This window comes from Rhinopithecus roxellana, chromosome 1 (genome assembly GCF_007565055.1).
Source record: "Rhinopithecus roxellana isolate Shanxi Qingling chromosome 1, ASM756505v1, whole genome shotgun sequence".
NCBI lineage: Eukaryota > Metazoa > Chordata > Mammalia > Primates > Cercopithecidae > Rhinopithecus > Rhinopithecus roxellana.
Window position 1 is genome coordinate 100,087,850 of NC_044549.1, and position 27,796 is coordinate 100,115,645.

General features: G+C 36.8%; 1 protein-coding gene across 1 annotated transcript in view; it reads right to left on the bottom strand.

The window, feature by feature from the left end:
• Nucleotides 1–2,348: 2,348 nt before the first annotated feature.
• The window catches only part of TIPARP (TCDD inducible poly(ADP-ribose) polymerase), a 33,125-nt gene continuing 7,677 nt past the window's right edge, over nucleotides 2,349–27,796 (bottom strand). Inside the window, exons 3-6 of the mRNA XM_010365904.2 lie at nucleotides 15,247–15,415; nucleotides 13,124–13,284; nucleotides 5,094–5,372; nucleotides 2,349–4,410 (exon numbers count right to left, since the gene is read on the bottom strand). Coding sequence (XP_010364206.1) covers nucleotides 3,963–4,410; nucleotides 5,094–5,372; nucleotides 13,124–13,284; nucleotides 15,247–15,415 — 1,057 coding nt within the window. The 3' untranslated portion in view covers nucleotides 2,349–3,962. The remainder of the gene's footprint in view (nucleotides 4,411–5,093; nucleotides 5,373–13,123; nucleotides 13,285–15,246; nucleotides 15,416–27,796) is intronic.

Genomic DNA, 27,796 nt, shown 5'->3' on the forward strand with positions numbered 1-27,796 from the left:
GGATATAATTAAGGACATGCACCTAGTTACAAAAGGAAATTACTGAAACATTAATAAATAGTCTAGCCCAGTGGTTCTAGCCTGTTAACTATGAACACCAGCAGCATATGGGAATTATCATAAGGAACCGTTAATCCATTTAAGCATCAAATATGTCTATAGACTAAGTATATCCTGCATATCAAACTTAGATATATACATTTGTGATAAGTAATCCAAATTTGATTTAAAAAAAAAAATCATTGAATTCCTGGTAGCTTTTGGTCATTCTGCATTTTATAAATCATTAGGTAATTAATAATTACTATGATAATCGATGAGACTGACATATTTAAAATGGCTGGGCACTGCTCCTCTAGCTTGAAGAATTTGGCAAGTGTTCATGAAACACTTCTACCACACAAATACTTCCATTCATGTAAGATTAAAGCCTCAAAAGAGCTGCCATCTGACAGTTCTATACAGGAGTTAAGTCTTCCAAAAGATATGTGAAGAAGTGAGTCCAGCAATAAAATAAGACCAACTTATGATAATGCTGATGAAACCTTTCAATAGCATCTTTTTCTTTCTGTAACAATAACTTACAAGTAACTAAGATTAGAAAGTTAAAGAAGGTAAAAAGTTTAATTTCTTCAACTTGGCTATAATAAGAGTACTTAAATCAATAAACTAGATGGGACTGTTTTTAAAACTATCTTTTAATGGCAAATGTATCTGGCTTTTAATTTGTAAGTACACGCTGTAAGTTGTTTGTATAATACTTTACAAAAAAAATTTGCAATGTAGGGTTTTAAAGTTAGACAGTCTCATCATTTATAGTCATTAAAAAAAGTCAAAGACGAGAAAGATGAGAAAATTAACCATGTGGAAGGTTAAGTGATTTGTTCAAGGCTGTACAGTTTAGTTACAATAGAAGAGCTTAAGTTTTTCTTTAAAACCACATGGTAGTGGCAATAACATATGTGGTATGGATTAGATTCTAGAAAAGTACTATGTAGGATTTTCTAAAATGTGTTTTGACTGTTAGATTCAAACTAAGGATTTCTAGAAACATTTGCAGTAATCTTATTTTCCTTAAATGAAGGAGGAAAAAACCTCTCATTTTTTTTTTTTTTTTTTTTTTGAGACGGAGTCTCGCTCTGTCACCCAGGCTGGAGTGCAGTGTCCGGATCTCAGCTCACTGCAAGCTCCGCCTCCCGGAAAACCTCTCATTTAAACTGACAGTATGGTATTGGGTTTCTATTTAGTCAGTCTTGGCTCACTGCACCTCTGCATCCTGGGCTCAAGCCTCAGCCTCCTGAGTAGCTGGGACCACAGGCACACATCACTGCACCCGGCTAATTTCTCTATTTTTGTAGAGACAGGGTTTCACCATGCTGCCCAGGCTGGTCTCAAACTCCTGAGCTCAAGCAATCTGCCTGCCTCAGCCTCCAAAACATGTATACATATGTAACAAACCTGCACATTGTGTACATGTACCCTAGAACTTAAAGTATAATTAAAAAAAAAAAGATGGGATTATAGGCATGAACCACCATGCCTGGCGATACAATTCCTTTTTATATTTCCTTCACACCCAGTGAAGGGGACAACCTGCTTATGTTTTTCTCTGCAGCTGTCTGCTGATACAGGTTGAGTCTCCCTTACGGGAAACACTTGGGACTAGAAGTGTTTCTGATTTCAGGTTTTTAAGTATTTGTGTATTTCCCAGTTGAACATTCCTAATCTGAAAATCCAGAATCTGATATGTTTCAATGAGCATTGTCTTTCAGTATCATGTTGATGCTCAAAAAGTTTTCGAGGCCAGGTGCAGTGGCTCACACCTGTAATCCCAGCACTTTGGGAGGCCAAGGCGGGCAGATCACCTGAGGGTCAGAAGTTGGGCCAACATGATGAAACCCTGTCTCTACTAAAAAAAAAAAAAAAAAAAAAAAATTTAGCCAGGCATAGAGGCGGTTGCCTTAATCCCCACCTACTCATGAGGCTGACGCAGGAGAATCTCTTGAGCCTGGGAGGTGGAGTTGCAGTGAGCCAAAATCGCACCACTGCACTCCAGCCTGGTGACAGAGCGAGACTGTCTCAAAGCAAACAAACAAACAAAAAACTTGTCCATTTTCTCCAAGTATTACCTGCAAAATAAAATATTGACTCTTCTCTTGTGAATGATAGTGGACTGCTAGATAATGTACTTTCTGCATATTCCCACTGCAGAAAAGTTTAAGCAGCAAGTTCTGGTTAGGTCTGTTCATTCAGTCACTCAATCATACATTTAACCAACCAATCAATGTTTACAGATCACCAACTATGTATTAATCCAGTGATCTTAAATGGAACCAAAACACAACAAATTTTTAAAGAATTACCATAAGTTTTATTTTTGCTTAGTTTTATTAAAAAAATAAATATGTCATAAAGCTTTCTTTTTCCTTAGGGAGAAAAAAAGGAACAAGTCTCATAAAACCAAATAAGCAATGGTAAGGTGTCTTAACTTGAAAAAGATTAGGAGTCACTGGTTTACAAGTTATAATTGAATGAAAGAACTGTAAGAGCCACAGTTGGCCATTTCATGCCAATGGCAGCAAACAACAGGATTAACTAGGGCAAAATAAATAACTGTGTGGAAGCCCTGATAAGTGCTTAATAAACAGACTGATTCACTGAGACATCAGTACAGATACATCTTGCTTAAACAACACAAGTTCCTGAAAAGTTTTGTGTAAATGATATAACCACAAACATACCAGGAGAGCTTGGCAACTGAAAGAATTCCATGGTGAATCCTTTTGTGAACGACTACTCTCACTTTTGTAAATCCAGGTATTTGCTTTTTATAAGGAGTATACCTAGTTGCTACCTCTCTGAACTGAGGAAACAGCATATTCACCAAACATTGTGCTGGGCCACCGGCACAATTTCCAAGTTTGTGTTTCTATTAAGTAAGTAGTGTAAGTAAGGTAGAGTCAGCCAGGGAACCCAGTTGTATCTGACACAGCAGGTGTAGGAGTGGAACTGCCATCTACCAATAATTCCAGCAAATACTTTTGCTAATATACTTTGTGCAAAACACAGTAATATAACCTTAGCAATTCGGCTGTAGATGTACTTCCTTTTTCTAAAACTTTCAGTCACAAGCGAGGTCTGGAACCCCAAAAGAAAGTAATACTTCTAATCCTGAAGACTGCCTTTAACCGAATTAGCTGTCCAACTCCTTCAAATTGGAATGGATGACAGTGAAAGAGACTTTCTCCAAAGTTGAAGTTTAACAACACAAAAATCACATTTCATATCACTAGTTAGTGAAAAATTTTGCTGGTGACAAACATTTTTCAAATGGTTTTTTGTTGTTTTAACTTCTTCTAAACAGAACTCTGAATTCTGGGGCAAACTCTGCAGAAGTTAAAGTCACTGATGTTCTCTGGTTGGCTGATATATTTCAGTACTACTGATAGAAATAAAAATTTCTTTCTACTCACCAGAATTTCATGAACTTATACCAAAGCAGTGAAGCTTTGGACAGGGAATATGCATGGTAGTACTAGTTCCTGTAAGTTTTATCAAATGTAAATAAATAAATAGAATCCTCACATGGCTCACAGCCTCCATTCCATTTGGTCAAACTTTTATCAGGCCCAAGCCACATTTAAATTAGGCTGTCCAGTTTTTCAATTTAATGCTCCTAATAACATTGCTGTCTATATGTCCAAGTGTGAATGAAAAGAGTGTATAATCTGTAGTCTTTTCCACACTGAGTACACTAATAATTAGTATATAATTAAAGAGTAAGTGGTCATTTTAAAACTTGTATTTTTTTAAAAAAAACATTTTCTAGCACTTCAAAAAATGGGTCTGAAAAGTGCCCTATTAATGTCCAATGCTGTTCCCCACCCAGTCCCACCCATTCAAAACCTGCTACAAATGCTGGATTGAGTTCATATCAAATAATTTAGCAATACCAAGATTTTTCAAATGGAAACAGTGTTACTGACTTCTTCATATTGGATAACAAAATAAGGGTAACTCTGGTCATCATTAAAAATGACAAAAATCTGAGGCTCAAAGAAATTATCCACACAAGAGTCATAAAGGTCACTGGTGACACTGCCAGGATTGACTGGAGGGGGCCTTCTCATGCCATGACTGCCCATTGTGTATCTGCCCGTCAGCACTTTGGCCAGAAACATGAAATGGACTCCTTTGGAGGACTTCTTAGAAAAGTTATGAGAGTAGCTTGCCTTCTTTGCAAAATAACTGCCTTGTCCAAACATTGTAGCATGCTTTCCACAGACTCGAGGGTCAAAGTTGTGTTTGCAGATTCCATCTACCACATCCTGGGATGTTCCATGAAATAAATGTCTCTCATTTATTATCCTGTCACGGCCAAACATTTTCCTGTTCATATATTCCTTTTTCCTAATGGAAAGAACAGACAGGGAATTCAGAAGGATGAAATACAGGTCAATTTAACAGGCATGATGTAGTCATAAACTTCTCTTTATGGTTTTAATTAGTAGGAAATATTAAACTAGTTATCAAGGGCAAAATGCCATCAAAGATCCCATTAAAAGTGGAAACTTATCTTTCCACTGTAGAAAAGCCCTTTTCCTTCTTTCTCCACCAATCATTCACTTGCTTTCTCTTTCATCTTAAATCTATTAAGAATTCTCATGTGTTTTCCTTCCTCCGGATGCCCTCCTTGCCTAATTCCTCCAATCTGAGGGTCTCTCAGATTCTGAGATTCCTGAAATCTAAATGTATTCCTTCCCTTTGTACTACATTAGTTTGTTGACTTGAGAGGCACCACAGTAAAGAGATTAAGAGCAAGGCCTCTGGTGCCAGACTGCCTGGGTTCAAATTCCAGCACCGTATCATAATAGCTGCATGACCTGCAGCAAGTAAGCTTTCTGTGACTCAGTTTCTTCTTCTCTGTAAAATGTAAACTGTAATAATCCTACTTATGGCTGTTATGAGAATTATATGTCAGTTAATACACAGAAAATATGAACATAAATTCTGCGCAAATGTTTACTATTATGTTCCTCATTTGACATTAGCTACAATAAAGCTCTCTTGAACTTTTCATACATCTGACTCACCTTTTATATTTCTCCCAAAGAAACTGGTTTTGGACTCTCAATATCTGCAAAATTCTGTATTTAAATTCAGGCACAGTCTTATGAAAAAGATTGTAAATGATCCGATAACTTTTATCCTCTGCAGAAACAGGCACTTGGATGAAGTCCTGAGATGGATGCATATAAACCCAAGTTTCAGGGTAAAAGTTTGCTGAAGTGACCCCATCTGGGCAGATGATTTGTGATGAGGAAGTTGCTTCAAGAGGTGGAGGAGCTTGTGTGGGAACCCCACCAAGTGTCCTAAAATGGAGGGGAAGAAACATCAATGTAAAACATTAAGAATTAAGTACGCCTCACATTATAGTGTTCTATATCAGTGTCTACTTAATATTATAATCTGTATAGCTTAAGTGCTTATTTAAAAAATAAAAAATACTACCTATTTAATAAAAAAAAAAGTCTTACAGCAAACATTGCCTGTACATGAATAACCTATTATTAGTCTTCTCTGGGCCTCCTTCCTGTGGAGAAAACTCTGGAATGTATAGCTACAAGGCAAACAAGCAAGAGCCAATTCACAAATACCTTTACTTTTGAATCTTAGACTCCTCTTACTACCTATAGCTAAAGAAACTTTGTTATATGTTTTCTTCCAAATGTGCTGATACTAAGCAGAAAAGATTTCATTACCAAAGGATGTGTGGGTGGGAGACACAGTAAGGCATGAAGCAAGGAGGGAGCTTATAGGGAGAAAAAAAAAGCTACTTTAATTTCTGTATAAAAACAAACAAAAATTATGGAACAGGACCTGAATGCTGATAAATATTTGACATTTGCTTCATTTTCCAAGATCACATACAGAAACAAAACCACCAATACTATCCAACTTTTACAGCTTTGAGTGTGCTTAAGATGGAGCTAATCACTATAAACTCTAGACACCAGAATGCATATCCGTGAGCCTTTAAATTCATGTCTTTATTTTGAACAATGATTTTAGATAAGCAGCAGCTTTGGTAAGTTACTTATTCCTGCCTAGATTTGCTTAAATTTAAATCATATTTCTTGGCCATTTTTGAAATGGAGAAAAAGAGAAGAAGTAAAGAGCAAGGAAATCCTGACCCTGAGACCTAGTTCAGGGCCAGGTGCTATAACACTCATTGGCACATACTGGTCACAAGGAAGTAATAATGTGTGCCAAAATGGATTAGGAAACTGAAATTTTCGTAAGAGCTTTGTGACACAGAGACTACAGCTTTGTGTGTCTCATCTCCAAAGAGCATAGCTGACCATCTCTCTCATCATAATCATAGCCAGTTAATACTATGTGCCAGTCATTTTTACATACAGCGTCACTAATTGTCACAATAACTCTGTAAGATGACTTGGTTATCCCCACTTTTCAAATGAAGAAACTGAGGTTTAGAGAGATTAAATAATTTGCCCAAGTATAGCTAGCAAAGAGCAAAGACAGAATTTGAATCTAGGCCAGGCCCATCTAGATAGTTTCTAATTTCATACTCTTTTCAGTTCCATATGTTTCACAATTTATATTTTTTTCTTTTTTAAAAACAAGGCTAGAAAGGGATCAACAGGATACTAGGATTCCAACCTAGTTTTGCCTGACACCACCACCACCACCACCACCACCACCACCACCACCACCACCACCACCACCACCACCACCAGCACCACAACCACCACATTATCATCATCAACACACAGTCTTTTAAGAGATGACTTTCAAGAAGCTAAAAGTTATGGAAGCATGACTGCCATCTCTAACCCTCACCTTCTACAAGTGACTATGCCTTCAATTTAATGTGCCTCAAAGTCTCTTGGTGAGACAGAGAGTCCTGGATGGGTGGATCCAGGGCTTACTGAATCTCCAAGGTGCTTTTAAGTACGGGACAGATTTAAAGTGCTGCTGGTTTATCCAACCTTCACAACGAAAGGCACAACAGTTCTTGTCCTCTGTAGCATTTTCTCAGAGCCCACACAGATTCCTTTGGATCCTCAGTACTGATACATTTTTCTGGTACAATGGTACATTTTTCACTGGTACACTTTCCTGAAGAGAGGCCTCACTGCTTTAATCAGATTCTCAAATATCTGTAAGTCCTTAAAAAGCCATCACTATTCTGGAGAAATGGCGGGGAAGCAAAGAATATAAGCCCCTTATTTTTATTTAATAGCTCTTCCCTCTATCCAGCTTTGCAAACAAAAGGGTAAGTCCCCAGCCCACCAGGTTTTCTATTATTATCAGGGGTTGAAGTTACCAACACAGTCTTCTGGTTTGAAGGAGAAAGGTAAGATTCTCTGCAAACACTCTTCCCTAGAGGTTTCAGACTGTCAGCCTGTACAGCAAACCTAGCCGTGACAACAGAAGAGATTCTGCCCCTTTTCTTTCTGATATCACTACTATGGACCCGTTCCACAAAATGAAAGCTTCAAATACAGCTTTTCCTTTTTTTTGGGGGGGGGGGGGGATGGAGGTCTGTTATTACTAACATATGCTTGAAGATGAGCCGAGATAAATAAATCCTATCCATTCTAACATATTAAATTGGACTATGTATATGCTTAACATCCATTCCAACCCATAAATGCTTACTTGTAACAAGCCAACATCCTAACTTGCCTAAAACATAAAAATGCATATACACATCTGTCTGATGGGCTTCAACACTCTAGTTGCCATGGGTTAAAAACTATATTTCAAGCAGTTACAAATGTGCCTTTATTTTCTGAGAATGATGAGTTTGCATTCACCTCATGGGTATTCCAAAGATATACTGCACGTTTCACAGACTGACACTAGCCTTCTCTAGAGAGGCAAAGTCAAAGGGAATTGAGCTTCTACACAAGGATCTCTGAAGAATGAACTTTCAGAATCCAAAGTCACCTTTTATTATCTCCCTCCTTCCCCTTACCATTTTGAAAGATGTTTACCAAATCAATTTCAGCGATGAAATATAAATTAATTCATTTTATCCTTTTGAGGGGGGTATTAAAGAAACTGTGCCAGACATTCTCATGACCATGAGGTGACTGCATGGGATAAATGTTCTTTCAGCTGAAAGCACTGAACCCCCAAGCCCCTAAGCTTTGTTTGCTTATGCAGTCTCAATTCAAGTATTCTAAGATTATTAAAGAATAAACTCCTGTTTATCAGCCCCATTAAAAAGCAAGAGAAACCTTTTAAAAACAGCTGAATTTGTAGAAAATTCATTAAGTCAACCTCCTACCCCACTCCTTCCACTCTTAGACACTGATTCCCTGAGAATTGTGGCCTCTTTAACACTTATGTTTTTTTGTTGGGGTTTTTTTTTTTTTTTTTTTGACCCTTTGCATTTAAAAACACTTAAAAACAAAACATCATGCCTGTAATCCCAGCTACTTGGGAGGCTGAGGCAGGAGGACTGCTTGAGGACAGGAGTTCAAGACCAGCCTCAGCAACATAGTGAGATCTTGTCTCTACCAAAGAAAAAATTAGCTAGGGATGGCAGCATCTACCTGTAAGTCCCAGCCACTTGGGAGGCTAAAGCAGCAGGATCACTTGAACCCAGGAGTTCAAGGTTACAGTGAGCTATGATGATCATACCACTGCACTCCACCCTGGGCGAGAGAGGAAATTCTGTCTCTAAAAAAGTTTTAAAGATTTAACAAAACAAAAACTACTTAAAAAAGAAACTTTCTCCCTGGCTAAGATCATAGCCTCTGGAATCTACTTCTAAAATATGCTTTTTGGAACCAATTCCCCTCATCTTTCTCCCTACTAGGTCCTTCAGCCCCACACTCTAGGGTAGATAGGATCACTGCATTTACCTATCCCACCCTGGTAGACTGGCTATTTCTCTGCTCTTTTCTCATTGAAGTTTATCTACCTAATATTTCTTTGATTTGCTGATCTCTTACTTTATATCAGATTATCAGTTTTAGACAGAAAGATTAAAATAGAAAATTTTTAAAAGAAAAAAGAAAATAAAGAGTAACTATTTTTGTTCTCCTGTAAGCCCATATTATGAATATATTACTACCTAGTAGATATTGAGGGTTCTATTCCAGACCACTGCAATAAAGCAAATATTGCAATATAGTAACACAATATTTTAGTATCTCAGTGCATATAAAAGTTATGTTTACACTATATCATAGTCTATTCAGTACATATAGCATTAGTTCTTTAAAAAAAGAATATTTATACCTTACTTTTAAAATACTTCATTTTAACAATCATCTGAGTCTTTGGTGAGTCATAGTAATTTTACTGGTGGGAGGGTCTTGCCTTGATGATGGCCTGACTAATCAGGGTGGTGGTTGCTGAAGGTTGAGGTGGCAGTGGAAATTTATTAAAACAAGACAATGAAATTTGCCACATCAATTGACCCTTCATTTCATGAAAGATTTCTCTATTGCATGCAGTACCATTTGAAAGCATTTTACCCACAGAACTTCTTTCAAAATTGTAGTAAATCCTCCCACACTTTGTTGCTGCTTTATCAACTAAGTTGATGTAATATTCTAAACCCTTTATTATTTCAAAAATCTTTACAGCATCTTCACCGGTAGATTCAATATCAAGAAACCACTTTCTTTGCTCATCCAAAAGAAGCAACTCCTCACACATCTAAGTTTTATCACGACATAGTAGCAATTCAGTCACATCTTCAGGCTACACTTCTAATTCTACTTTTCTTGTTATTGCCACCACATGTGCAGTGACTTCCTCCACTGAAGTCTTGAACCTTTCAAAATCATCCAGGTGAGCTGAAATAAAACTTCTTCCAAATTTCTGTTAATGTTGGTATGTTGACCCCCTCCCATGAATCACAATGTTCTTAATGGCATCTAAAATGGTAAATCCTTCCCAAAAGTTTTCCAATTTACTTTGCCCAGATCCATTAAAGGAATCACTACGTATGGCAGCTATAGCCTTACAAAATATACTGTTAAAATAGGAGGTCTTGAAAGTCAGAATGACTCCTTGATAAGTGGGCTGCAGAATGGATGCTGTATAGCAGGCATGAAAACACTAATCTCCCATACATCTCCATTAGAGCTCTTGGGTAACCAGGTACATTGTCAATGAGCAGTAATAGTTGGAAAGAAATCTTTTTTTCTTGAGCAGGTCTCAATAGTGGGCTTAAAATATTCAGTAAACCATGCTATAAACTGATGTGCTGTCATCCAGGCTTTGTTTTTCCATTTATAGAACACAGGCAGAGTAGATTTAGCATAATTCTTAAGGGCCCTAGGCTTTAACTTAAAGTCACCAGCTGCATTAGCCCTTGACAAGAGAGTCAGGCCTGTCCTTTAAAGCCAAGCATAGACATCTCTCTAACTATGAAGTCCTAGATGGCATCTTCTTCTAATATAAGTTTGTCTACATTGAAAATCTCTTGGCCGGGCGCGCTGGCTCAAGCCTGTAATCCCAGCACTTTGGGAGGCCGAGACGGGTGGATCACGAGGTCAAGAGATCGAGACCATCCTGGCTAACATGGTGAAACCCCATCTCTACTAAAAAAAATACAAAAAACTAGCCGGGCGAGGTGGCGGGCGCCTGTAGTCCCAGCTACTCGGGAGGCTGAGGCAGGAGAATGGCGTAAATCCGGGAGGCGGAGCTTGCATGCAGTGGGCTGAGATCCAGCCACTGCGCTCCAGCCTGGGCCGCGACAGAGCGAGACTCCGTCTCAAAAAAAAAAAAAAAAAAAAAAAAAAAAAAAAAAAAAAAAAAAAAAGAAAATCTCGTTTAGTTTAGCCACCGTCATCAATGATATCAGCTAGATTTCTGGATAACTTCCTACAGCTTCTACATCAACACTCCCTGCTTCACCTTGTACTTTTATATTACAGAGATGGGCTCTTAAACCTCATGAACCAACCTCTGCTAGGTTTAAACTTTTCTTCTGCAGCTTCCTCACCTCTCTCGGCCTTGAAAGAACTGAAGAAAGTTAAGGCCTTACTCTGGATTAGGCTTTGGCTTAAGGGAATGTTGTGGCTGGTTTGATCTTTTGTCCAGACCACTAAAACTTTATATTAGCAAGAAGGCTGTTTTACTTTCTTGTAATTTGCGTGCTTACTAGAGTAGCACTTTTCATTTCCTTCAAGAACTTTTCCTTTGTATTCACAACTTGGCTAATGTTAAGGCATAAGAGGCCTAGCTTTTGGTTTATCTCAGCTTTCGACATGCCTTCTCCACTAAGCTTAATCATTTCTGGCTTTTGACTTAAAGTTAGAGATGTATAACTCTTCCTATCACTTGAACATTTGGCCGTCTTATGTAGGTGCTGTTCTAGGCACCCCAAAACAACTGTAACGTAAAGGTCACTGGTCAGATCACCATAACAGATACAATAGTAATGAAAAGTTGAAATAGCCCAAGAATATCCGAAATGTGATTCAGAGGCACAAAATGAGCACATGCTGTGAAAAAATAGCACTAACATACTTGCTTGACCTAGGGCTGCCACAGACCTTCAATTTGTAAAAAACGCAATGATCTGTGAAGTACAATAAAGCAAAGCACCATAAAACAAGATATGCCTGTATAATGAAGGTATATTTGTGGCATTAATTGTATTGCTGCTTATCTTTATAGTTCATACTTTTACAAAACAAGCCTAAGTTTAAAAAAAAAATAAATAAAAAAGGAGGGCATATTCCATAATTACTTATCTTGAGATCAAAACAGATGCATTTTCACCATTCACTAAAACTTTCCAACAATGCAGAACCTGCATTCTTAACCTCACACAGAAGTTGTATCTTGCTTGATTGGCTCAGCATGCCAAGCTGCTGGTCTCACTAATGAGTTCTACTATCTCACCAGGAAGACGATATATTCTTAACTACTGGACACTGACACTATCTCCAGCTGTGCTAGTAAAATCACAGAAATGGCATTTTTACTAGTTCTAATGTTTTAAGAAACCCTACAAGGTAAAATTTTTCAAACTGCCACTTAGAAGAAAGAACACACCTAACCCAATTCAATATATATTTCTAAAATAAGTCTTACTACAAATTTCTTTTGGATACTGATCATTTCAGGGATTTTTATTTGTATTTTGTTTTTACTGTTTCCCTTGCAATCACAGGATTAGAATCACTAAGATTCTGTCATAACAACTTAGAGAAAACAGTTTGAGCTAGAATAAAAACAGTAGGAATATAAAAATGGTATCTTTACCTCAAAGATCAGCACAAAAAACAACCATTATGCTAGACCTCTAAAGTTCATAAAACCAAGTAAACCTATATCATTTTCAAAATCAGTCTCTAAAAATAGTATATCTGACTAGGGTACATAATGATTTCCCTAGAGATACTAATTTTCAAAGGTGGGCATGCAAATGGTAATGTGCCCCACCTTTTGGTATGTATAAAGATGTGCCACTGGGTTGTCTGAAGATGAAAGGAAGAAATGACGCTTGGAAAAATGGAAGAAAAGCTCACCTACAATTCAGAAGGGTAGGTTCAGTCCTAACCTTATATTAAGAAAGCAGTATTTTCAGTATGACAAGTAATTTTAGTGAGTATCACAAGAAGAAGTGGCTTACCTAGCAAATGAGAGTGTACATTATTTGAAAAGATGAATTTTTCCCATTCAAATTCACTCAAGTAAAAGGAAATCAAGAAATCACCTTGTAGGGTTCTCCTCACTTAACCTGGAAGTTTGGCTAAGTTGTCCTGTAACACAGAAGGGTCTCATCTTGAAAGTAGTTTCACGGAAGGAAAAAATCTTCCGTGAAGGAGGTGAATGCAAGTTCTGTGCCTCATTCCAGACACAATGATATTTAGTTGTGGAAAAATGTTAACTCTAAAAAATCCAGTAAGATACTCATTCTTTTAGTGTAACTGGGTTTATTGTAGCTTATTTGCACTCCATTTATTGAGGAATTAAAATCCAAAGAATAATTTGAAATTTCACATTCTAGGGGTACTAACCAAGGTAGACTCTTAATTTAAGATATTTTTTCTCTCTAGTATTCAGGAGTGCATTTACATAAAATGAAAGTAAAGATTGAGACTTTATACTCAACACTTACTGTAAATATGGAAGCAGTATAAAACAGGAGCGGAAGAGGGGTCTCCTTTTTATTTCTCTCCTGAAGAATGAATTGTGGAGGATGTAGTGGTTATTCCACATCATAAATCGAACCTCTTTCAGACCCCGAGAGTTTGCTTCTTCAATCAATCGAATGACAGACTATGGAGGAGAAAACAGAAGATAACAACAAAAAAAGGAAAGTTAATAAATAATCATGATTAAAAATGAAAATTTAACCAAAGACAAAAGTTAACCTCACAGGAATTTCAATAAAGTACAGTGAGTCTAATTAACTCCCTTTATATGCTAAGATTTTTTTTTTTCCTTCCAAGTATGTAGGGCCCAGGGAACTATTTTATTCTATTTTGAGCCTTAATAATATTATAGAGAGTTTTCGTTTATATTTCTTAAGGGAGTTTTCAAAACAGGAACTAAAGATAGTGATGTTGGCCAGTCCCAGTGGCACACGCCTGTGAGAGGCCTGTGAGCCACTCCCAACACTTTGGGAGGCAGAGGAAGGAGGACTGTTTGAGGTCAGGAGTTCAAGACCAGACTGGGCAACATGGCAAGATCCTGTCTCCACAAAAAATAAAAAAATAAAAATTAGTTGAGTATGGTGGCATGCACCTGTAGTCCCAGCTATTTGGGAGGCTGAGGCAGGAGCACTGTTTGAGCTCAGGAGTTTGAGATTATAGTGAGCTATGATTGTGCCACTGTACTCCAACTGGGCAACAGAGCAAGAGCCTATCTCTAAAAATAAATAAATAAATAAATAAATAAATAAATACATAAATAAAATTTGAAAAGGTGGTGGTATATAAAGTTCAAGTTCTAAACCCAAAAAACTTCTCAGAGGAAAAACACAGGAACAGTCTGAGTATTCTGAGAGTACATTTTAAACAGCCTTGTATTCTATTTGGAAGGTAGATAACTAGTGATTACCAAGTATTCTGAGAGTACTTTTTTTTTTTGAGATGGAGTCTCGCTCTGTTGCCCAGGCTGGAGCGCAGTGACGCGATCTCGGCTCACTGCAATCCCTGCCTCCCAGGTTCATGCCATTCTCCTGCCTCAGCCTCCCAAGTAGCTGGGACTACAGCCACCAGCCACCATGCCCAGCTAATTTTTTGTATTTTTAGTGGAGATGGGGTTTCACTATGTTAGCCAGGATGGTCTCGATTTCCTGACCTCGTGATCCACCCGCCTCGGCCTCCCAAAGTGCTGGGATTACAGGTGTGAGCCACCACACCCGGCCGTATTCTGAGAGTACATTTTAAACAGCCTTGTATTCTCTCTGGAAGGCAGATACTAGTGATTACTTAAGCTTACTTAGTTTAATATTGTGTTTTACAATAATTAACATACTAGGTTTTCTTCTTTTGCTATTGTCTTTAAAAATAAAAGTAAGGTAGGTAAGTTGTTCTCCCCTGTTGTAATGCTGGAAATGAACTTAAATTGAGAAAGTCAGATCTTTGGAATGTGAAATTAATCTCTAAAGTCCATCTGAGGATGTTTAAACGACTCACAATTGTCATTCAGAAGCAAAGTAAACCATCAGCATTTTAAAACCTTGCTTTGAGACTGAAGGGCTATTATCACGGTCTCAGACTAAGGATGCAAGTGTACATAGGAGAAAATTGTAAATAACTGATTTATCTGACCACAGCTCAATGAACATTTCCAAGTACTTCTTCCAGAGACACGAGCAATTGTTTCCATTGGGCTTCTAAAATCCTATGTGTAACACTTGATCCAATCTCCATAAGCCCAGGAGCCAGATATAATCAAAAGTTATACCAATTCTCATTTCGTGAAAATTACTCCATAGGTAGCAACAGGTCAAAGTATTTCATCTCTATAATGTAAGATTCTGTGGAAAGCATTTTATTAATCTGATAATAGTGGTATGCTATCTTTGGATTTCAAATTAATGGAAAGAAATAAATTTTAAGAAAAAGAGAAAAGTTTTCTTGTATCAATGAGACTCAATTTTATATTCATAAGCTGTTTGATTATATGCATAGTTCTGCCTAGTTATTGTTGTAAAGAAAGAATAAAAGAATAGAGGAAGAAAAAATAAATAAATTTGAAAAATGTACTTGTTAACAAAGAACGTGTAAATACCTCAGGATACTCTCTCCATCCAAAGTGGTCCCTACAGAAGAATTTCCAGACTGTGTGGTAAATAGAGTTGACATTGCTAGAGGGTGGTGTGGACAGCCTTCGTAGTTGGTCAAATTCAGTTGTTTCATACACGTTCATGGCATTCAAATCTGCCCAAAATTCTTGTCCTCTAAAAAACAAACAAACAAACAAACAAAAAAAACCCAAAAACCTGTTAATACATTTGTAAAACAAAAATACCCAAAAATCTCATTGGACATTAAAAATATATAGCATAGCCTGTTGGTAGAATTTTCTAAACTTGCTTTACCTGGAGTAAAAGCATATTTATTGCTGGTTGTTTCCATAACATCCATTTCCTACATGCCCTTTCTAATCAAGACCAAAATTTCTAGGCCATGGAATTATAGTAAGATTGATTTAACCCCACAGCACTACTGGCCTAACCCAATCAAAATAAGCCCACCCTCCACTCTACGGTGGGCTGGCCTCAGCCAATCAGGGAGTCAGTTTTACTATGAAGCTATGTAGAAACTAAATATAGACAAAAGAAAATTTCTCTTGAAGCTTGACCTTTTTTTCAGAGGCCATCCGTTTACTAGAGCCAATATAGGAATACACAGTATTGCCTGATCAAAGACGACAAAAGAAGGGAAAAATAAAATGAATCCAGATAAAGCCAGTACTAATCCACCCAACATCAATATTATCTTTTATCCCGTGGGCTGAAAAATGTTGGCAAAACATGAAGAAAAAAATAGTTTGGATTATTATGAGGTTTAGCTTTGAGAATATTTTGGTCATCTTATTATCTGGTCTACTGCTGCTGAATCATTACTTTACAAATGTCTCCATACTGCTGGAGGGGAAGTCCCACTATATGAATCAGACTCATTTAATAATTTATAAAAGGTAGACCAATAACAACATTTGTGTTTCCTCTTTTATGGAACTTCATTAGAGTTGGAAACATTTGAACCATTATTTCAAATAACTGGCATAATGGTCATTGTACTCTTCTTTCTTTTCTCTTTTTTGTGTATGTTTGAAAGTTACTATAAGAAAATATAAAAAATTAAATATATGGTAACAGCATAGATATTGTAGCATAGTCTACCACAGATTTCTAAATGGATGTCTACAACACAAGAAATACTCTAGATCTAGTGGCATTCAGAAAGACTGGTACCTGTGAAGTCTAGTTGCTGAGACAGATTTTCCCAATAATTAACTTATTTCCTTGCTGTAAATTAGGATTTTGAAAAGGATATTAAATTTGATCTACGGTTGCACCATTGCACTCCAGCCTGGGCAAAAAGAGTGAAACTCTGTCTAAAAAAAAATTTGATCTATGGGTTTTGTTAGCTAGCACATTTTCCAAAATCTGCTCTTGGAATACTCGTTTCAAAAACTAGTAACAGGTATTCTGTGCACAAAAGATTCTGCAGTCAAATATCTGAAAAACTGATCATGCAAATAACTTGCCATTCTCCATCCCAATGTTCACAATTTATGAATCAGGTTCTACACTGAAAAAAACACTCAATCATATAACCAATGATGCCAAAAAGTATGGAACTTATAAAAAGCAGTATACTCCTTTAAAATTCCTAAAGATCTTGCCAATAAACCCCAAACTTCTTGCTTAGTAAGAGTACTAACTAGTTGGATGTGGTCTCAAAAACAACATATAGTTTTAATTAAGCATGAAATAAGACAATATAATGTAGTTTAAAATAATATTTGGCCACTGTTTTAAAATGATTTATGGTAAATAGGAATATTTAACTCAAACAGAAAAATGTTTCTGGGAAATCCTAAAAAGTGAAACAAACAGACAAAACAAAACAAAAAAAAGTCCTGAAAACTGGAACTCCTATGCTTAAATTAAACGTCCTATCAAGTTGCCTTAAGCAATCTTCATTAACTTCAGGAGAATCTGATGTTATGATTGGGAAGTGAGATAAAAAACTTTCTCCCTGTTAAGACTGTTTCAAGTTTCTAAACATATTTTTCCTGCTTTAAGCTTATCGCCCAGCAACTGTTCCCAATTATGAGTCACAAATCCTCAGTATTTCCTTTAAGGAGTTCTTAGAACAGCAGTCATTATGTTAACATGCATTATAATATAAACAGCCAATGCTTTTTGCTGTTTAGTGTCAGATTTTATTCTGGACATCACTCCAGCAATTTCTGTTTAAGCCTGTATTACTGAGACTTCATAGATAATGATTTGCATGAGAAAGACATCTACAACTGCAGCTTTTGCTACATTCTCGTGCATGTCAGTCCTTTGGGCATTATGACGTTTCTACGACAAATCCTAATTTACTACAATCAACTGTTCTTTGGATTGATGTATCAAAGTACTGTTATAGCTCTATTTGATTTTCAATATGCTTTTTCTAAACTTGACAGAGACAAAATCACAAATTTGAAAAACATTAAATTATCTTATTGTGAGATTAATTTTACCACCTGCTCTCCCTTAAACAGGGAATGCTTTAAAAATCTAAAGCCAAGAGATTTTTTCCTCCATAATCTGCATCAGCATAAATATGTGCAATATGGATGCCAAATGTTCAACAGCCACCACATTCTTCCTTACCAAACTATTGTTTCCTATTATCAGAAAGCAGTTACGAGTCATCTATATGTGGTAATCGTGATGGTGGGATCTACTGGGCAATACACAAAGAATTAAACAGATATAGTCCCTGTCTTCCAGGAGTGTTAAGAGAGGAATAACTAACAAAATGTAGCCAAAGAAGCAGTACATCTGCCTGTCTAAATTCATCAGTGGCAAGTACATTCAGGAAATAAGAGACAAAGAATAAACATGCAGCAATATGGAAGAGGAGGTGGTTATTGGCATCCAGTAATGGATAAACGTCAGGAAAATTAAGAGGTTTTACTTTATCAATCCAAGATAACTTTCTGCAAGAAAAAGAATCTTAGGAGCAGTTTAAATACAGGAAATATCACTGGTAAGTAAAGAGCTGTGTGTAAGAACAAGGAAAAAGAGGTCTCCAAGCACTTTGCTTCTTGAAAGACAAGTGGAGACAGGATTGGTATAAGTAGCTGGAAAAGGAGACCTTCTAAACAGGGGTATCTGAGAGATGAGAAAATGGGAACCTGTAAATTCCTATACGGGGGTAAAACAAGCGATGTGAGAGACTTCAGGCAACGAACTGAGGATGCTTAAGTCCAGGGTGTCAGAGCCTTAAGATATAAGGTTAGGAATTTAAAGTATTGAGCAGATAAGTTAGAATCAAAGCAGTAATTACAGGATGTTGGAAACTGAGCAAGAGAGCCAGTGCTAGAGATTGAGGGTATCTTTGTAAAAGCAAGGTGCAATAATCCTTGTGGATGAAAACTCCGTCTGGCCTAAGGGCATCTCTGAGGGATGGCCAAAAAAGAGTATGAGTGATAGCCACTCTACAGGAGGATTTGTATCTTGCTATTTGTATCACATGGCTAAATCCATCAGTATTCTTTTATCTAAGATACAGCACTATCATGGACCAGAAAAAAACAAAACCTTGTGAACAGACTGCTGATTTTTGCTATTAAGGAAAGAATGAAATTGAACCGCTGAAATATTAAAAATTCTGTTTTTGCATGTCTCACCAACACACCACCACACATCCCGCTATAAAAATCCATATACAACACTAATTTAAAATGCTGAAAAGGACGCCCATTCTCATAATTTAGATGCTTTGTAACAATGGTTCTCCTCTTATTCAACAAATATCTACACATACCAATTAAGCCAACATTTTCCGACATACATTACCAATGCACAGAGCACCAACACCCACACTAAGTCAGAAAGCATGCCACACACATTTCTTTAATAAGTATACTAATATCTTAGTATTTAAGATCCTGAAGAGAAAGTAAAAAGGACCTATGACATGAATAATAAACAGAGTTGGAATGCAAACCAAAACTAAAAAAGAAAAAGATGCTAAATGAAATAGAAAATAGTAAGAACACAACTTCTTTCTCAGATAAATAGCTCTTGGGTTTATGCATTTGGGAGCTCAGTAAAGAGTGTAACCATTTTAGGCAGTTTCTCTATTTATAAAGTGTTTGTAACCAAGAAGAAAATGAGACCAAAAAAAAGCAAAGTAATTTAAAGTAGACACATTAATTTGGTACTGGGCTCTGCTTTGGTCACAAAAAAATGAAAAAGGCAAAATGACAAAGAGCACCAACTGAGTGGGGAAAGGAAACCCTGTGGCATAGTGGGAAATGTGGCACAAAGGTGGTCAGAAGCAGATGGCCTACCTCTGCTGGGAAAGGTGTCAAGAAAGGTGGTCAAGGCCGGGCGCGGTGGCTCAAGCCTGTAATCCCAGCACTTTGGGAGGCTGAGACGGGCGGATCACGAGGTCAGGAGATCAAGACCATCCTGGCTAACATGGTGAAACCCCGTCTCTACTAAAAATACAAAAAACTAGCCAGGCGACCTGGTGGGCGCCTGTAGTCCCAGCTACTCGGGAGGCTGAGGCAGGAGAATGGCGTGAACCCGGGAGGCGGAGCTTGCAGTGAGCTGAGATCCGGCCACTGCACTCCAGCCTGGGCGACAGAGCGAGACTCCGTCTCAAAAAAAAAAAAAAAAAGGTGGTCAAGGGAGTTGTCCCAGAGTGGATAAAATGTGAGCAAGGTCCAGCTACCAGGCAAACAAGGGGAGGCAGGACACCACATGCAGAGTGACTCCATGTGTAGAAGCTAACCAAACAAGGCACACAAGAATAGTGTGCAAGAGGCACACACAGTTCATGTGGGAGGTTAGAGTATATGTATCTATGAGAAATAAGGAATAAAACTGGACTGGATAAGTTGGCTTGGGCCAGATAATGAAGCGCTTTGTTTGCTGTGTTAAGAAGTTAGGTCTTGATTCTATGGGCAATAGGAAACATCAGTGAATTTTCAACAAAGTCCAGACTTGCCTTTACAAAGGTCACTCCAATTGTAGTGGTATAGAAGAATGATTTACTTATTTATTTTTGGCAGTGGATAGAGAAAACCATTCATCTGCTAAATATTAGAATATTTATCAATATTATTCTATGAACAGTCATCTATAGTTATTAGAACTGCACATGAGACATATGATGAAAGAGGACTAAGGAGGCAATGTAGGAATGATTTGAAGTATTTAAGAGTTAGAATTTAACTGCATGAAGGATAATTACATGTGGGGCAGAAGAGAGTGAAAAGAGAGTAGGATGTGTCCCATGTTTCTGGTCTGGGTGGTTGGATAACGGTGCTATTAATGAGACAAATTACAAGACGTACAGCAGGTTTAAGTGGGAAGGTGATATAAATAAAACATAGAACTCAGACTTTGGCATAGGTTGATGCCAAATACAAAGTTTCCTGAACCCTACTCTGCACAGTTTTAACCAGATCGGTAAGACTTCAGAACCGTGGCTTCCTGCCTGTAAGAGTTAACTGGTTTCTACAAGGATAAGCCTGTGACCTCAAACTAATTAACACATACCTTAATCAGCAAGACTCACCATATACAATTAGTAGTGCCCTTTTATTATTATGATGTGAAGTGAAAATACCTCCCAAAACGGAGTGTCATAATGATACAAGGATAAAGATTAAATGCAATGTGGAGAGTACTGAGGTTCTGCTACTGGCTTGAGACAGGCATGACAGATGGGATATGTTTGCCGCTGCTAAAGAATTTCACAGGCGAACAAAATATAGCTGGCTTTTGATACCTGGCTTTGATATTTCCAGGACTCATTTAGCAATGCTGGAATATCTGGCAGCTTATATCCCTTCAAATATGTTACAAGGTGATGAGAATCAAAGCCATGGCATACACAATACCAACACATTTTGTGAAAACAGTGTAGTTATTAAACTTCAGAAAACTATGTATTTGTAATTTTCTTCTTTAGAAGCAAAACTGTCATTTATTCTGTCGCTAATTAAGATTTTTGCTATAAGTAAGTAGCAGAGGACTGTTGTGGGGGGCGGCAATAAAATTTATTCATAAATGCTTACATCCAAAGCAATATCTTTTAACACTCACCAGAGGTTAAATTTTTCTTTCACTTTTTTTTTTTTTTTTTTTTTTTTTGAGACAGGGTCTCCTTCTCTCACCTAGGCTGGAGTGCAATAGTGCCATCTAGGCTCACTGCCACCTTGAACTCCCTTGCTTAAACTACCCTCCCACCTCAGCATCCCCAGTAGCTGTGACTATAGGCACGCTCCACCACACTCGGCTAATTTTTGTATTTTTCTGTAGAGACGGGGTTTTGCCATGTTGCCCGGGCTGGTCTCAAGCAATCCTTCTGCCTCAGCCTTCCAAAATGTTAAGATTACAGGTGTGAGCCACTGCACCCAGCCGCAGAGTTTAAAATTCTATACTTAATTACCACACTATGACACTGTAAAACTATTAACATAAAACTCAGATCATGGATTTATCTAAATACCTCAAAAGATTTTTGGGTAGGTAAAAGTGTTCCCCACCTTAAGATACAATGTATTTCTCGGGATCAGTTCTTGAAGAAGTGATCATTAGGCAAAATTCTACGTTGCTGCTCCCTTGGTATCTCCTGAGACATCTTGGAAATTCCTGCTTCCAAGAAGGGAGCAAGTTAGTGGGAAGGATGCTGTCTGAAATCACATTTATCTGTGTGCCAAACCTCATGTCTGATTCATAAATTGTTAGACATCTGTAGTCTTAAAAGTCATTCTAGAAGTGAACCCAGTGAAATGAAAAAGAAAGGATAAGAGATAGAAGAAAGAGAGGCAGGTAAGTTTCCTAAATGAAAAAAGATAATCTGTTTTTAAACGTTTTAATTATACATTCTCCAAAAGCATGTGGAGAACTAAACAAACATAACACAGCTTATTCTCAAAACACACTGATGCTAAGACATGGTCATTTGCATACATCTAGATGTTTGCTAAACCCCTAATAAATAGTACCACACAATGAAGTCCACCGGCCCCAACGCAACCACTAAAAGCAAATTACAATATCTACTTAAGGAAAAGAACCTACTAAAATATTGTTATGCTGGCTTATTTTGTTGTTTGTTTTCTATTACAAAACTACAGATCAAAGCAAAGAACACAAAAAGACTTTCCAATAAAATGTGGATAAGTATAAAATCTTTCATAAATAAAAATTACACTTATAAGATCAGAAGATCTCATTGCCATCTATTTATGGTACTGTGGGATTAAATTTTGCACCATGAAGGTACCAGAAATGTCATACAGCCTTAACTTTTATTCAAGTTCAGTCACATGTCCTAAGATCACAGAAGGTACTATAAGTGAGACATACTTTGCAACCATGGCCTGATGAGAAAGTGAAACTTAATTTCTGTAAGAACAGCTGGGATAGAAGGCACAGGTTAGTTTTTTAAAATTGGTAGCATGCCTTATACTACCTTACATTATGCAATCACTGATTTTTATAAAGAGGAGTAGATATCCCCTCTGTTAAGAAAAATATTTTTAAAATTGAGGTTTCTATCTAATCTCAAAGTAAACAATAAAAAATGTCTCCCATGTATTCAAGGCACAAATAGTGGTTAATTCAATTTTTTAAATATAGAATTTGACATCCCTTAAAAAGGAATAAAATAAATGTGTTTATAATTTTTTTCTACATAAATATAATACTATATGTAAATGATAAAATTACTTAAAAATAAGTTGCTTTCAAATACCTCAATTCAGCACTCATTTACACATAAATACGAGTTATAGTTATCACAAAAATATTTTCTAATAATGCCTAGTAAGATATAAACTATTAGCTTAATTTATTTCTGCTTTGACTTTTAAATTACAAATGATTCCCATAAAAAGGTTTTTATTCAGAATTTTCTATTATTTAGCTTTGGCTTTTTCCCCAATTAGTCCAGATGAACTAACTGATCAATGAAAGAATCAGAAATATACTCATTGGTGACTTACTACGTATTTGATGCTAACAACCCAGAGATGAGTAAACAGCTTTCAGGAGACTAGAGATTTGAATGCATACAAGCAAACTATATATAGAGAATTCATCACTCTGATAGTTCTTTAAACAAATTGCTGGAGAAAAAGACTTCCTATAGAAAAGACAGAGAGTCTTTTTATTGTCTAGGTTTTATAAGCTATAACAAAACCTTTCAACATAGTCTTAAATTGGTAACTTTTTCTGAGGGAGTTGGATTCTACAAAGCCAAGTTTCTGTGATAGATTCAATTTTATCAGTTAAGAGAGTCGAAATTATTTCTGAGTAACAAATTTGTAAAACACTTTACATAATGCTTCTGATGCCCGCCAGCATTTGGATAATCCAAATGTCAGAAAGCAAGCAAGCAAAGGTCCTTCTGTTTCACATACTTTGCCCTGACTCTGTTGGGGATGTCTTTCTTTTATTAGGATGTAATTAAACCTTAGAAGGCAAACCCAGTGTTTATCCTGTGCTAATTTTTACTCTCTAAATGCCTGGAAATGAAAGAGCTAAGCCAGGTGACAGTCAGAAACCAAAGACCAACCACAGCAGGAAATTATTTAGAGTATTTTGTGCTGTTTGCCCTCTATACACCTTGATCAGCTGCAGGAAGTGTGAAGATCACAGGGTAGATGCAAGATTCTGAAAGCACATGCATTACAGCAAGCAAAGTTCACCCTTTGATCCCCACCCTTGCCATTCAAATGCTGGTGAAAAATTAGACAAAGATGATCATCCAAACTCTTTGGCTATATAAGTGGGACAATTTAAGAATTCTCCAAATTAGTTCAAAAAGAAAAAAAAAGCTAATGTAATAAAGAGAAATTCTTGTAAGTGTAGCCTAAACATATTTTCTAATCATTACAAGAAGTACTATGTTTCAACATATTATTCACAAATCCTTCCTTATACTCAGAGGCAATAGCACCAAAACAGAGGACTTCTATTTGCATAAAGAATACAAATTTACTGAACTCTTCCTCAGACAACTTAGTCATGGGAGATTCTCAACACACTCCTTACACAACTTTTTGTGGTACACATACTCGAAAGTCACTGGTTTCTGTAGAAGGTGAAAAGGAATAGTTGCTCTAGCATTCTCACTCTTGTAAGAACTTATCCTTTCATTGTGATGACCATGCAAAGGTTCTTTACTTGTCAAGTGGGTGTTACCAGTAAGTAAACAGCACAGAGCAGAGAAAGATCCAGGAGACAGATACATTTTGTTGTGTGGAAACGCAAATAGGAATGCTTAGTTAACTCTCTTCTATGCTTGCCTTAGTAACAGTAACTAGCTAAGTCAGCAAGGAAAATTGGAAGTTTCACAAATGACAATTAGAAGTTTATTAATGTCATCAACTTCTAAAATTTGAGTTCCTAATCACAGAATTGATTATATTTAGCTCAAGTCTGCAATACTGTCCTCTTCACAGATTGAATATAAATCTTTACAAACAGAATTTATTGTACATAAAATCCTTAATTTTCAAAAACGTATTTCAGAACATATCACTTGTAATTTCAAATTCCCTATTAACAAGGAATTATCTATATTAAAAATCTGAAGCTTTCAGTTACTGTGTCAGGGATTGGGGTGGATTAGGTTTAATGTTTGAAGGAAGAAATTTTAAATTGGGGTGAGTCTGTATATGGTATAATTTTCAGTCCCTAGAAAGCACTGTCATAAACAATCTATAAATATAAAAATAAGCCCTATTTAGTTTTGTTAAAGAAATTCCTTCACATCAGCCGGGCGCGGTGGCTCACGCCTGTAATCCCAGCACTTTGGGAGGCCGAGGCAGGCAGATCATCTGAGGTCGGGAGTTCAAGACCAGCCTGACCAATATGGAGAAATCCCGTCTCTACTAAAAATACAAAATTAGCCAGACATGGACACACATGCCTGTAATCCCAGCTGCTCAGGATGGCTGAAGCAGGAGAATCGCTTGAACCCAGGAGGCAGAGGTTGCGGGAGCTGAGATGGTGCAACTGCACTCCAGCCTGGGCAACAAGGGTGAAACTCTGTCTTTAAAAAAAAAAAAAAAAAAAAAAAAATCCTTCACATCTAAAATGTAGCTTGTTTGCTCCCAGAAATGGTGAACTTCAGAAGCATTTTATTCCTTGTACAGTTTATGTTTAAGGTGTTGCAAAGTAGAGGTAAAACCAAGATCTCAGGCTATCACCTATTTCAAACCCAGAATGAAAGGGAAAATGGCTTAACCTTCAGCACTGTGGTCTTTTTCAAAGATAAAAAATCTTTCGAATTCACTTTACCTTAAGACCCCAATCTTATTATAAAAGGGAAACTCTACTACTTTTACAAAGTGAGTTTCTTTCAAAACTTTGACAGTGTCCAATTTGAACTAGCCATACAAGTTGTGCCAAAATAATTATCTTGCAATTTGAAATGTTTTTTCCTTTGCAAAAAATGATATACACATGTACTAAGTTTTCCTTCCACAAAAAGACAACTGCAACTCACAAATTGGAGACTGATAATTATTAAAGGTTGTTGGCCAAGGTCAAGAGGACTTAAGGTCCTAATTTAAATGCAATCCAGAATCATCACCATCAGACAAAGGATGCAGAATCTCGTGGTCTCAAATTAGGAGATGATAAATAAAAATAAAAGAAACCATGGGAAGAAAGTCATAATTTCAAATAGCTGTATTTCTGTAGCATTCCTTGAGTAGTCAAGGTTTGCATGGACTACATACTGCTTTACCCTTTAGGAATAGCACCCAAACCCAGAATAAAACTGAGGATCACTGACCACGATTAGAAATACACAGAAGAACTTATGAAGTTTATCTTTGCTTTATAGTAGATTGTAAATCTATGATCTAGAAATTCTAGTATAATAGGATAATTCTAGTATAATACAAAGTAGATTTACAGGGACACAACAGAGTTATCAGTCAAAAGTAGCATTTTTTTTTCATGCCCATTATGTGCAAAATGAAGTTTTAAATGCTGAATGGAGTTACTACTATAAATTGAGCACCCCAAATCTGAAAATCGGAAATGTTTCAAACCCAAAACTTTCTGAGCACCAAGATGATACCCAAATGCTCACTGGGGCATTTTGGATTTCAGATGCTTAACCGGGGCATTACGCAAATATTCCAAAATCCAAAATCTGAAACACTCTGGTCCCCAAGAATTTTGGGTAAGAGATATTCAACTCGTATTCCCTTTTTTCTTACTTACAATAAAAAGTAAGAGCTTTGGATTTAACTCAATGATAAAATACATAATGTATCATGCAATTATTTTTAGGTTATGCCACATAACCTTATAAGCTATTTCCTCCAACTGTCTGATTTAAAAGTTACAAATCTTTTTGACAAGGTTCATTTTCATTACCATAAATACATCAGGAAAAGAATGACCCCAACCTGAAGCCAGGTGGCAGCTGCTTCAAAAAGTCTAATTTGCTTGTTGATGAAAAACCAAAAAGGGAATAAATGATTGCTATTGATTCCCATGATAGCTCTACACAGATCCAGTAACTTCTCTGGATTAGTATAGATAGAAGCCAATTAGTTGTATTTCATATGTAAATAGTAGCATAAAGAAGTACAAAAAATAATTCATTGGATTGCTTTATCCTAAAGCACAAGGCACACATTTTGAAAGTCACTTCAAACACAGTTCTTGCTTATGGAGCTCTCTTTCTCTTAGGCAGAAATTTTTAAAATAAATTTAAACTCATCCAGCTGTGTATATTCAAGAACTACCAAAAGTCACAAGGCATAGTAAGTTTCAGCTGTTCTCCTCTCTCCAGTGTTATCAATAACACATAATGAGTTAGTTCATACATCATCACAGCTGTGCACGCCACAGCTAACTTGGCTAATTTACTCCAGTAGAGTTCAGGAGCTTGCCCTAGTTTAGCTAATTCACTATGCAAGTCATATAGGGATTATAACAGTATATGCTTTTTATGATCATTAATATACATTTCTCTTTTATATAAAGTTTCTGTGAAGTCATCTAATGGTACTGTCCCTTGGACAGATTTTAAAAATAGATTTCTAAGGGCAATTAGCAATCAAAATCACTCAGCAACTAAAACTATGACAACACTCTAGCCTTAAGTCTTAAAGCAACTAAAACTCCCTATCAGTGAGCATTAATCCCAAAAGAAAAAAACCCTGTCCTCTGAAAAAAATTAATAATGGATTCAGGGTTTGCAACTTTCCTCTTCCTCTTCACCTCCACTCTCTTTCAATAAATTCAGAATTAGAAATAATCACTGGTCATATGTGCACCTGCAGGTAGCCTCCAAAATAAGGTTTGCAGTGTGTCCCTTCTTGATAGGTGGAAATAACTAGAAAATTGTTCTGGCTCAATTTAAAATGAATGTAATATGAAACTAGTGGTGATCTTGTTTGCTAAAGAGAGATTTGCACAACCTCCATAATTTCAATTATCCACAACAGTACTCCACAGTGTGCAAGGCTCTTTTAAAACTGCTTAATTCTGCCATCCAATGTCATCGTCTACTAAGGATGAGTGCCTACACTGTTCGAGACTGTGCTTTCTTAATCT